We start from the raw sequence: 13,527 nt of genomic DNA, 5'->3' as shown, positions 1-13,527 counted from the left end.
GCTCTAAAAAGCCATCTCATTGACACTCCAGAAATTCTCCCTCTTGGGATGTGGAACCAAACTGATTTTTCCAATCTACCTGCATATTGAAATCTCCAATGACTATTGTAACATTTCTCTTTTGGCATGTATTTCCTATCTCCTGTTGTAATTTTAGATCACATTCTTACTACTTACATGGTCAAGAGGTTCAGGTGTTGTTAAGACCAAACATCAGAATAGGGAAGAACATGATCTATGTAACTTTGACCATGGGGTGGTTGTTGGTGCCAGATTGGATAGTTTGAGTATCTCAGAAACTGCTGATCTCCTGTGATTTTCACACACAACAGTCTCTGGAGTTTACAGAGAATAGTGTGAAAAACAAAAATATATTCAGTGAGTGGCAGTGGGTGAAAATGCCTTGTTAATGAGAGAAGTCCGAGGAAGCTGGTTCAAGCTGACAGGAAGGCAATAGTAAACAAATAACCACGTGTTATAGCAATGGTGTGCAGGAAAGCAACATGTCAAACCTTGAAGTGGATGGGCTACAGCAGCAGAAGCCAGATGATGAAATCCTATAGAGAAAACAAGGGAACCTTTGCTTTGCTGACAGAGTGATGAGAATGTGGAATTGGTTACCATGGGAGGTAGCTGAAACAAATAGATTAGATGTAATTGAGGGGTTGAATGTTTAATGCTGTCACAAAATAAATAGCCCTTGTGGAAGCAGTGGCCATCAGCATTCCTGATCTGTTGCAATCTTTTAAAGATGCTCTCTCAGTCTGTAAGGTAGGGGGTTCTAAGTAACAATAATGGAAACGCAGTGCATTTCCTCTCCAACACAGCCCTACCTTTGAGCACATTTACACAGAGTGCTGATACAGAAAAGCAGCATCCATAATGGCCCCCACCATCCAGTCCAGGCTCACCTCTAGACAGGAGGTACAGGAGCCCTAGGTCCCACACCGTCAGATTCAGGAGCAGTTATTGTGCTTCAACCATCAGGCCCAGAACCACTTTATTCACCACAATGCTGAGCTGATCACTGAACACAACCTATGGACTCACTTTCAAGGACTCTTCAAATTATGTTCTCAGTATTAAGTATTTTCTCATCATTATTCTTCTTATTATTAATATCATCATCGTCATCTGTGTTTTTGTATTTGTGCATTTGTCTTCTTTTGCATATTGGTTGTTTGGTCATCTTTGTTGTGTGTACTTTTTCATTGATTCTATTGTATTTCTTTGTTCTACTGTGATTACCTGCAAGAAAATGAATGTCCCAGTAGTTACGTAGTGACAAAGATATTTAGTGGCCACTTTGTTAGGTTCAGGAGTGGAACCTTGTGTGTATTTGGCAGCTGTAGCCCATCCACTTTAAGTTTGATGAGTTGTGTGTTCAGAGATGCTCTTCTGCACACCACTGTTGTACCATATGGTTATCTGAGTTACTGTCACCTTGAGACAGTCTGCCCATTCTCCTCTCACCTCTCTCATTAACAAAGCATTTTTGCCCACAGAATTGCCACTCACTGGATTTTTAAAAAATTGTACCATTCTCTGTGAACTCTAGAAACTGTTGTGTTTGAAATTCCAAGGAGATGAGCAGTTTCTGAGATACTCAGACGACTCCGTCCGGCATCAATAATCATGGTCAAAGTCACTTAGATCACATTTGTTCCCCATTCTGATGTTTGGTCTGAACAACAACGGAACCTCTTGGCCATGTCTGCATGCTTTGATGCATTGAGTTACTGTCAGGTGACTGCATTGCCGCGGTGTACCACTGTACCGAGTGAAGTGGCCACTCAGTGGACATAGTACTTCAATGGTAAATTTACTTTGATCTTTAAAAAAAATTACAGAAGTCTTTCTGTTCATTTCCACGTTGTGATCTAATAATTCTGTGTATTCCGGTCAGTTCCTTGCCACTTGTATTTGCATTTAGGAACATTCTCTGCAGGGCTCTTCATTCTATGCAACTGCTGATTTGTTCTTTCCCACCGTCGCTCCGCTCTGTTTTCCCCTCTGGATTTTTTTTTTGGCCATTTTAATCTTTGTTTCTCTCTCGTTTGTGTTTTATATCTATTCTCTGTATTTTACTTATCTGCTTTTCCTTTCTCTTTTATGGTTGTTTTTCTCCGCTCATTGTTGAGTTTCCCTTGACTGCTTTCAACAGTATTTCCTCACCTGCCCTTGTTTCTTGTCAGCGAAGTTAAAATTTCTCAGATATCTCTCCTTGTTTTGTTGTGGTACCTGATATTTATCCCCTGTACTTTGTTCTGTGTGTGTGTGTTTTTTTTGGTTTTTCGCTATGAGTGTAACTGTTTTCCGCTATTCTTTCTGGGTTGCCTCTGTTTATTGAAACGTGGGTGTCGATTTCAGTCTCCAGAGCAGCGGCCAGTCACGTGGCACAACACAGGCTGGCGATGCCGGATCTCGGCTCCAGTAAGTAGCAAACTTTCCCAAACTCTGCAAAAGTGCGCCTAAGTCAATATCAGGTGCGAGTAACACTTTTGTTATTTTATATCTTCATCGCCTTTGGAGAACGGAATTTACTCCTTGGATTTCGAATCCCTCCCTACAATCTGAGGTTCAACACTTCTTCCCCCACCCGAAAAGGGATAAGGGAGAGACCGGGTTCAGTAATATTTAAATCAAGCATTGAGAGTCGAGTTGCCTGTGGGTTTGGGAAATTCGAGAAAGAAATAGAAGATATGAAAAGAACCAAATCTGGGGTGGGGAGGGGCTTTGCGTAATCGCGCCTTTTCTGTTGGTACACGTTTTGAATATTGCTTTGAGCACGTTTGGCTTTCCAATTTCTGGCAGATAAAGTTAACAAGGAGATTTTGTGTACTCATCCACCCACAGCTTGGAGGACAACAGATCAGTTCTCGTCAGTCATTCTACAACCACCGCTTATATTACTTTCCCAGCGCCGGCGGATGAGATTGGTTCTGCTGAAACTGTTTGCACTTCGCGCTGTCTCTTTACTTTTCCCACCATCAGCTCCCACGTCTCAACACCATCAAATTGTATGACAATTCTGTCCTCTGCCCTGTCGTAGAACTGCCTTGTTCCTTGCCAGTTTTCCCTTGCCCTTTCTAATTCCCTGTCCACCTCCCTCCCACACTTCCGCACACATTTCTGCTCTCCCTTACCCCCGTCCCTCATCTCTCAACCACTCTCCCTCTCCCAACCCAGAATCTCGCCACTCTCCGTATTCCCTTCTTTCTTCTTCGGCTCAGCTCCCCAAAGCATTAGTAACATTTTTTTCCAAACTGTTCAATAGAATGTTGGAGGGAGCGGAGAATCCTTGCTGGAGCATCTCATGAAAGATTACCTCTGGCGTGCCGGACCCCCTTTAAGCACATCTACACGGAGCGCTATCACAGGAAAGCGGCACCTATCATCAGGGACCCCACCATCCAGGGCCTGCCTTTCCGGCTCCTTGAGCCGCTCCCCCCCCCCAGCAGTTTCCCCATTTAATCCTAGCCTAACCACGGGACAATGTACAGTGACCAAATAACCTACCAACCACTACTTCTTTGGACTGTTGGAGGAAACCAGAGCACCCGGAGGGAACCGACGTGATCATGGGATGCACTTATACAAACTCCTAACAGCCAGCGGCAGGAAATGAACCCGGGTCGCTGGTACTGTAACGTGTTGTGCTAACCACTATGCTATTGATTATAAAGTTCAAGTTTAATTTTCATTCAACCATACATTTTGTTTATTTTTGTATTTTCATACTTTGTTGTCTTTTTGGGAATTGGCTGTTTGTGTGCTCTGTTGGGTGCTGTCTTTCATTGATATATTGTGTTTCTTGTATTTACTGTGAATGCCTGCAAGAAAATTAATCACGGGGTTGTATATAGTGACATATATGTACTTGATTATAAATTTACTTTAACTTGACTTTGGACTTCGAAGTATCAGAATAATTATCCCTCTCTCTCCATCACAGTGCTTGTGCCTCTAAACTTGGTGTTAACAGAAACATCTAAACCCGAATGCTCATCTCCCTTTAACTCTTCCTGTCTCTGGGCCTGGTCAGAAAGCTGGTGGTGGTGGGAGGGGGGTGTGGAATCTCATTGAAACATAACCCTGGACAGAGTGGATGAAAAGAGAATGTTCCTATTAATAGGGGAGTCTAGGATCCAAGGGCACAGCCTCAGAATGAAGGGATGTCCCTTTAAAACAAATGAGGAGGAAATTTCTTCAGTCTGAGGGTGGTGAATTTATCAAATTCTTTGCCACAGAGGGCTGAGGAGGACAAGTGATTGAGTGCATTTAGGAAGGGATTGATATGTTTTTGGTTGGTAAAGGGGTTACGTATTGCAGCTAAAAAGAGGGAGACTGACAATAAAAATATCAGCCATGATTGAATGGTAGCGCAGACTCGATGGGCTGAATGGTCTAATTCTTTTTTTTGTTTTATGGTTTCACCAGTATAGAAGAGAAACAATCAAGATCAAAACCACCTGATTATTAAAGTGACTGGAAACAAAATTGTTTCCACTTCCCTGTCTCAGTCCCCCCCCCCACCAGCTCTCTTCCTCTCTCTCTCTCTCCCTCTCTCATATCCTACTGCAGAATATTACGTTCCCACTTGTTACCTTCCATTGTGACAGCATAATTGTTTTTGCAACTCAAAATGTTCACAAAACACAAACATGTTTGAAGGTTATTTGTCTTTTTCAACTTTGTAAGATTCAGTTTTGTTTTGAAATTTGACCCATATCCATCCCCTTGTTAAGGGTGTTCTGCACCAAAGAACCTTGAATTTTTGTTGCTAGTTCTGAACAGTACAATAACACTGTTTCCAAGTGTACACAGAGTTGCTATTGGTGCTGTACAACATAGACACTTAACTATCAGTCCTTCAATACTGAGGCAGTCCATTTATTAATGCCGCTACTGTTGGAATACTCCTCTCGCAGGTTTAAGTGAACCTTCACTCTAGTTACCAGTAACAGCTCTGATACCCCTTATTAAATTAACCAGTCTAGGGAGTCTGCAAGGGCTGTTAAGTGGGAGAAAGAGTGGTGGAATAAAAGACATGCCTGACCCTAACCAGTACTATGCACCCAGATCCCAGTTATAGTTATGGGTTTTCCAATATTATTCCTCATATGTAACAGATAAGAAAATGAAACATTATACATTCAGTAGCCACTTTATTAGGTACATCTGTACAGCTGCTCATTAATGCATATATATAATCAGCCAATCACGTGGCTGCAAGTCATTGCATAAAAGCACGCCGACATGGTCAAGAGGTTTGATTGTTGCTCAGACCAAACATCAGAATGAGGAATAAACTTTGACCGTGTTGGTGCCAATTCTGAGTATCTCAGACACTGCTGATCTCCTGGGATTTTCACACACAACAGTCTCTGGAGTTTACAGAAAATGGTGCAAAAAACAACAAAAAATTCCAGTGAGTTGCAGTTTTGTAGGTGAAAACACTTTATTAATAAGAGAGGTCTGAGGAGAGTGGCCAGAATGGTTCGAGCTGTCAGGAAGGCGACAGTAACTCAACCACGCTTTACAACAGCGGTGTGCAGAAGAGCAGCTCGGAGTGCTCAACACATTGAATCATGAAGTGGGTGGTCTACAGCAGCAGGAGACCATGCTGGCTTCCACTCCTGTACTTAGTAAAGTGCCATTGAGCAGATATTAACCGAGGCAGGAAAACCTGATGAACTGATGTGGTATTTTGACTATTTCATTAGCAAGTTTAATAACTGTATAGAAATAGGAAACAAGAAAATACGAGCAGGAATAGGCCACGTGACCCCTCAAGCTTGCCTCGGTATTCTGTATGATCATGGCTGCTCTTCCGCAGGTCTTATCATCTTTTCTGTGCCTGTTCCCCATCGCTCTCAATTCGTTGATCTTTGAAAATAAAATCTACACATCATCTTTAAATATCCACAGTGATCTAGCCTTCGCAACCCCCGGGAGAAAATTTCAAACGTTTACCACTCTCCATGAGAAATTCCGAAACACCTCAGTTTCTTAATGATTCCCAAAGGGTGGTCTGTATGTGGAATGAACTGCCAGAGGAAGTGGTTAAGGCAGGTACATTAATGACTTTTTAAAGGTGCTTGGACAGGTACATGGATTGGAAAGATTTAATGGGAACTGCTCCAAAGGGAAATAGAAACATAGAAATATAGAAAATAGGTGCAGGAGTAGGCCATTCGGCCCTTCGAGCCTGCACCGCCATTTATTATGATCATGGCTGATCATCCAACTCAGAACCTCGCCCCAGCCTTCCCTCCATACCCCCTGATCCCCGTAGCCACAAGGGCCATATCTAACTCCCTCTTAAATATAGCCAATGTACTGGCCTCAACTGTTTCCTGTGGCAGAGAATTCCACAGATTCACCACTCTCTGAGTGAAGAAGTTTTTCCTAATCTCGGTCCTAAAAGGCTTCCCCTTTATCCTCAAACTGTGACCCCTTGTTCTGGACTTCCCCAACATCGGGAACAATCTTCCTGCATCTAGCCTGTCCAATCCCTTTAGGATTTTATACGTTTCAATCAGATCCCCCCTCAATCTTCTAAATTCCAACGAGTACAAGCCCAGTTCATCCAGTCTTTCTTCATATGAAAGTCCTGCCATCCCAGGAATCAATCTGGTGAACCTTCTTTGTACTCCCTCTATGGCAAGGATGTCTTTCCTCAGATTAGGGGACCAAAACTGCACACAATATTCCAGGTGTGGTCTCACCAAGGCCTTGTACAACTGCAGTAGTACCTCCCTGCTCCTGTACTCAAATCCTCTCGCTATAAATGCCAGCATACCATTCGCCTTTTTCACCGCCTGCTGTACCTGCATGCCCACTTTCAATGACTGGTGTATAATGACACCCAGGTCTCGTTGCACCTGCCCTTTTCCTAATCGGCCACCATTCAGATAATAATCTGTTTTCCTATTTTTGCCACCAAACTGGATAACTTCACATTTATCCACATTAATTTGCATCTGCCATGAATTTGCCCACTCACCCAACCTATCCAAGTCACTCTGCATCCTCTTAGCATCCTCCTCACAGCTAACACTGCCACCCAGCTTTGTGTCATCCGCAAACTTGGAGATGCTGCATTTAATTCCCTCATCCAAGTCATTAATATATATTGTAAACAACTGGGGTCCCAGCACTGAGCCTTGCGGTACCCTACTAGTCACTGCCTGCCATTCTGAAAAGGTCCCGTTTATTCCCACTCTTTGCTTCCTGTCTGCTAACCAGTTCTCCATCCACATCAATACCTTACCCCCAATACCATGTGCTTTAAGTTTGCACACTAATCTCCTGTGTGGGACCTTGTCAAAAGCCTTTTGAAAATCCAAATATACCACATCCACTGGTTCTCCTCTATCCACTCTACTAGTTACATCCTCAAAAAATTCAGTGAGATTCGTCAGACATGATTTTCCTTTCACCAATCCATGTTGACTTTGTCCGATGATTTCACCACTTTCCAAATGTGCTGTTATCACATCTTTGATAACTGACTCCAGCAGCTTCCCCACCACCGACGTTAGGCTAACCGGTCTATAATTCCCCGGTTTCTCTCTCCCTCCTTTTTTAAAAAGTGGGGTTACATTAGCCACCCTCCAATCCTCAGGAACTAGTCCAGAATCTAACGAGTTTTGAAAAATTATCACTAATGCATCCACTATTTCTTGGGCTACTTCCTTAAGCACTCTAGGATGCAGACCATCTGGCCCTGGGGATTTATCTGCCTTCAATCCCTTCAATTTACCTAACACCACTTCCCTACTAACAAGTATTTCGCTCAGTTCCTCCATCTCACTGGACCCTCTGTCCCTTACTATTTCTGGAAGATTATTTATGTCCTCCTTAGTGAAGACAGAACCAAAGTAATTATTCAATTGGTCTGCCATGTCCTTGCTCCCCATAATCAATTCACCTGTTTCTGTCTGTAGGGGATTTGTCTTTACCAGTCTTTTCCTTTTTACATATCTATAAAAGCTTTTACAGTCAGTTTTTATGTTCCCTGCCAGTTTTCTCTCATAATATTTTTTCCCCTTCCTAATTAAGCCCTTTATCCTCCTCTGCTGAACTCTGAATTTCTCCCAGTCCTCAGGTGAGCCACTTTCTCTGGCTAATTTGTATGCTTCTTCTTTGGAATTGATACTATCCCTAATTTCTCTTGTCAGTCACGGGTGCACTACCTTCCTTGATTTATTCTTTTGCCAAACTGGGATGAACAATTGTTGTAGTTCATCCATGCAACCTTTAAATGCTTGCCATTGCATATCCACCGTCAATCCTTTAAGTGTCATTTGCCAGTCTATTTTAGCTAATTCATGTCTCATACCTTCAAAGTTACCCCTCTTTAAGTTCAGAACCTTTGTTTCTGAATTAACTATGTCACTCTCCATCTTAATGAAGAATTCCACCATATTATGGTCACTCTTACCCAAGGGGCCTCTCACGACAAGATTGCTAATTAACCCTTCCTCATTGCTCAAAACCCAGTCCAGAATAGCCTGCTCTCTAGTTGGTTCCTCAACATGTTGGTTCAAAAAACCATCCCGCATACATTCCAAGAAATCCTCTTCCTCAGCACCTTTACCAATTTGGTTCACCCAATCTACATGTAGATTGAAGTCACCCATTATAACTGCTGTTCCTTTATTGCACACATTTCTAATTTCCTGTTTAATACCATCTCCGACCTCACTACTACTGTTAGGTGGCCTGTACACAACTCCCACCAGCGTCTTCTGCCCCTTAGTGTTACGCAGCTCTACCCATATCGATTCCACATCTTCCTGGCTTATGTCCTTCCTTTCTATTGCGTTAATCTCTTCTTTAACCAGCAACGCCACCCCACCTCCCCTTCCTTCATGACTATCCCTCCTGAATATTGAATATCCCTGAACGTTGATCTCCCATCCCTGGTCACCCTGGAGCCATGTCTCTGTGATCCCAACTATATCATAATCATTAATAACAATCTGCACTTTCAATTCATCCACCTTATTATGAATGCTCCTTGCATTGACACACAAAGCCTTCAGGCGCTCCTTTACAACTCTCTTAGCCCTTACACAATTATGTTGAAAAGTGGCCCTTTTTAATGCTTGCCCTGGATTTGTCGGCCTGCCACTTTTACTCTTCTCCTTGGTACTTTTTGCTTCTACCCTCACTTTACATCCCCCTGTCTCTCTGCACTGGTTCCCATCCCCCTGTTGTGAACTAACCTCCTCACGCCTAGCCTCTTTAATTTGATTCCCACCCCCCAACCATTCTAGTTTAAAGTCACCTCAGTAGCCCCCGCTAATCTCCCTGCCAGGATATTGGTCCCCCTAGGATTCAAGGGTAACCCATCCTTTTTGTACAGGTCACGCCTGCGCCAAAAGAGGTCCCAATGATCCAAAAACTTGAACCCCTGCCCCCTGCTCCAATCCCTCAGCCACGCATTTATCCTCCACCTCATCGCATTCCTACTCTCACTGTCGCGTGGCACAGGCAGTAATCCTGAGATTACTACCTTTGCGGTTCTTTTTCTCAACTCCCTTCCTAGCTCCCTATATTCTCCTTTCAGGACCTCATCCCTTTTCCTACCTATGTCATTGGTACCTATATGTACCACGACCTCTGGCTCCTCACCCTCCCACTTCAGGATATCTTGGACATGATCAGAAATATCCCGGACCCTGGCACCAGGGAGGTAGACTACCATCCGGGTCTCTGGACTGCGTCCACAGAATCGCCTATCTGACCCCCTTACTATAGGGGAACCTTAATCACAAACAACAGAAAATCTGCGGATATTGGAAATCCAAGCAACACAAACAAAATGCTGTAGGAACTCAGCAGGCCAGGCAGAATCTATGGAAAAGAGTACAGTTAACATTTCAGGCCGAGCCCCTTCAACAGGAAGAAGCCGTTCCTGAACTGTTGAGTGTCTGTCTTCAGGCTCCTGAACCTTCTCCCTGATGGTAGCAATGAGAAGAGGGTATGACCTGAGTGATGGGTATCCTTAATGATGGATGCCACCGTTTTGAAGCGTCTCCTTTTAAAGGTATCCTGAATGCTGGGGAGGTTGGTACATGTGATGGAGCTGACTGAGATTCCAACTTCCTGCTTTATTTTCCAAATCCATGCAATGAGCAATCCCTAATGGAACTATATTCTTTAAGCAGATTACAAGGCGTATTACTGTTCATTAGCTGGGTATCTGACCTCCACAGGAGTTAAATTATAGTAAAAGAGTCCATCTACGGGCTGGCATGGGACAGAACATCTGTGAAACGACCAATCACAATGATGTCTGAGCGGGTTGCTGATGTGTCTACTGCCAATTATAACACATAGCAGCAGAATTAGGCTATTCAGCCCATCGAGTCTGTTCTGCCATTCCATCATGGCTGATCCCAGATCGCACTCAACTCCATACACCTGCCTTCTTGCAATGTCCTTTGATGCCCTGACCGATCAGGAAACCATCAACTTCCACTTTAAATATACCCACAGACTTGACCTCCAGCGCAGTCTGTGGTAGAGCATTCCACAGATTCACTAATCTCTGGCTCAAAAAAATTCCTCCTTGCCTCTGTTCTGAAAGGTGGCCCCTCCGTTTTGAGGCTGTGCCCTATTTCCGGTTATCGGTTTGACACTTGCCTTTCTCCCATAGAGCGGATGTCATTGCCGTGCACACCCCTGGGTGCCAGTGGAAAAATCAATGGAGCACAGAGAAGCTTCACTGCAACACCTTTATTCCTTCCCAAAGTGACCCCGGCTTCCATCCCACTCTCTGTCAATCAGGTAAGCATCTTATTAACTGCCTAAAATGCAAATACAACTTTGTGGATTTGATAATTTTACAGCTGAGCATTGACTATGGTAGCCCAGTAATGATGAAAGGTCTTGGCCTCAAACATCAACTGTTCATTCCTCTCCACAGATGTTGCCTGACTTGTTCAGTTCCTCCAGCATTTTGCGTCTCTTACCCAGTTATTATCGTTGCACTTTGTACTACTTTAAAATTTCCATTTGATTTAGTTCATACATTAATTAATGGATAATTCTAGCAAACCCTCTTGGATTTCTCTAGATTTCTCTGGTTATTTCTTCAGCAGTTTGAACAGGGCACAACTGCACGAGCGTGTGGAGATCGGCCAGTGAGAACAGCGGGAAGAGTTTAAAAAGAAGACAGATTGATGGAGTAGTGGGAGACAGAGTAGGTAGACTAGGCTTTGGCTCAATGGGGCTTAGGCGGTACGGGGTCAAGGCCAGGTAGGTTATCTGTTTAGAATACAGACAGAAAGTATGTGTGTGAGGCCAGTTTTCTGTGCTCGGTATCAGATGTGGGAAGTCCTGGAGACTCCCAGCCTCCCGGACGACCACATCTGCACCAGCTATGTCGAGCTGCAGCTCTTTAGAGACTGTGTTAGGGAAATGGAGCTGCAGCTCGATGTCCTTTGTCTGGTCAGGGAGAGTGTGGAGGTGATAGAGAGGAGCTATAGGCAGGTAGTCACCCCAGGACCACAGGAGACAGAGAAGTGGGTAACATTCAGGAGAGGGAACGGCAAGAAGCAGGTGCTAGAGAGTACCCCTGTGGGTGTTCCCCTTAACAATAAGTGCTCCTGTTTGAGTACTGTTGGAGGGGGGGGAACGGCCTACCTGGGGAAAGCAACAGTGGTTGCACCTCTGGCACAGAGTCTGGCCCTGTGGCTCAGAGGGTAGGGAAAGGAAGAGGATGGCAGCAGTGATAGGGGACTATATAGTTAGGGGGTCAGACAGGTGATTCTGTGGACACAGGAAAGAAATGTTGATGGTAGTTTGCCTCCCAAGTGCCAGGGTCCGGGATGTTTCTGATCGTGTCCACGATATCCTGAAGTGGGAAGGAGAACAGACAGAGGTCGTGGTACATATTGGTAGCAACGACATAGGTGGGAAAAGGGAAGAGGTCCTGAAAACAGACTACAGGGAGTTAGGAAGGAAGTTGAGAAGCAGGACCTCAAAAGTAGTCATCTTGAGATTACTGCCTGTGCCACGTGACAGTGAGTATAGGAATAGAATGAGCTGGAGGATAAATGTGTGGCTGAGGGATTGGAGCAGGGGGCAGGAATTCAGATTTCTGGATCATTGTGATCTCTTTTGGGGTGGGTGTGACCTGTACAAAAAGGACAGGTTGCACTTGAATCCGAGGGAGACCAATATCCTGGCGGGAAGGTTTGCAAAGGCTATTGAGGAGAATTTAAATTAGAATTGCCGGGGGTGGGAACCAAACTGAAGTAACAGAGGAAAGGGAGGCTGGCTCACAAATAGAGGAAACTTGGAGACAGTGCAAAAGGGAGGATAGGCAGGTGATAGAGAAGGGACACGCTCAGACCTATGGTTTGAGATGTGTCTATTTTAATGCGAGGAGTATTATGAGTGAAGCAGATGAGCTTAGAGTGTGGATAAGCACTTGGAGCTATGATGCTGTGGCCATTACAGAGACTTGGATGACTCAGGGGCATGAATGGTTACTTCAAGTGCCAGGCTTTAAATGTTTCAGAAAGGACAGGGAGGGGGGCAAAAGAGGTGGGGGCGTGGCACTGTTGATCAGAGAAAGTGTCACGGCTGCAGAAAAGGAGGAAGTCATGGAGGGGTTGTCTACGGAGTCTCCGTGGATGGAAGTTAGGAACAGGAAGGGGTCAATAGCTCTACTGGGTGTTCTTTATAGACCACCCAATAGTAACAGGGACATCGAGAAGCAGATAGGGAGACAGATTCTGGAAAGGTGTAATAATAACAGGGTTGTTGTGGTGGGAGGTTTTAATTTCCCAAATATTGATTGGCATCTCCCTAGAGTGAGGGGTTTAGATGGGGTGGAGTTTGTTAGGTGTGTTCTGGAAGGTTTCCTGACACAATATGTAGATAAGCCTACAAGAGGAGAAGCTGTACTTGATCTGGTATTGGGAAATGAACCTGGTCAGGTGTCAGGTCTCTCAGTGGGAGAGCATTTTGGAGATAGCGATCACAATTCTATCTCCTTTACCATAACATTGGAGAGGGATAGGAACAGACAAGTTTGGAAAACATTTTATTGGAGTAAGGGGAAATATGAGGCTATCAGGCAGGAACTTGGAAGCATAGATTGGAAACAGATGTTCTCAGGGAAACGTACGGAAGAAATGTGGCAAATGTTCAGGGGATATTTGTGTGGGGTTCTGAGTAGGTACATTCCAATGAGACATGGAAAGGATGGTAGGGTACAAGATCCGTGGTATACAAAGGCTGTTGTAAATCTAGTCAAGAAGAAATGAAGAACTTACGAAAGGTTCAAAAAACTAGGTAATGATAGGAATCTAGAAGATTATAAGGCTAGCAGGAAGGAGCTTAAGAAAGAAATTAGGAGAGCCAGAAGGGGCCATGAGAAGGCCTTGGCGGACAGGATTAAGGAAAACCCCAAGGCATTCTACAAGTATGTGAAGAGCAAGAGGATAAGACGTGAGAGAATAGGACCGATCAAGTATGACACTGGAAAAGTGTGTATGGAAC

At 44.2% G+C, this 13,527-nt stretch overlaps 1 protein-coding gene across 2 annotated transcripts in view; it reads left to right on the top strand.

The window, feature by feature from the left end:
- Window positions 1-13,527, top strand: part of LOC134356657 (proline-rich transmembrane protein 3-like) — a 212,486-nt gene that overhangs the window by 148,185 nt on the left and 50,774 nt on the right. For both annotated transcript variants that reach the window (XM_063067645.1, XM_063067646.1), the window contains exon 4: window positions 10,673-10,803. In XM_063067645.1, the coding sequence (XP_062923715.1) occupies window positions 10,673-10,803 (131 nt within the window). The remainder of the gene's footprint in view (window positions 1-10,672; window positions 10,804-13,527) is intronic.

The sequence above is a fragment of the Mobula hypostoma genome, chromosome 15 (genome assembly GCF_963921235.1).
Source record: "Mobula hypostoma chromosome 15, sMobHyp1.1, whole genome shotgun sequence".
NCBI classification, from domain to species: Eukaryota; Metazoa; Chordata; class Chondrichthyes; order Myliobatiformes; family Myliobatidae; genus Mobula; species Mobula hypostoma.
Note: the sequence above shows the minus strand (reverse complement) of the source record. Positions and strands in the feature narration are given on the sequence as shown.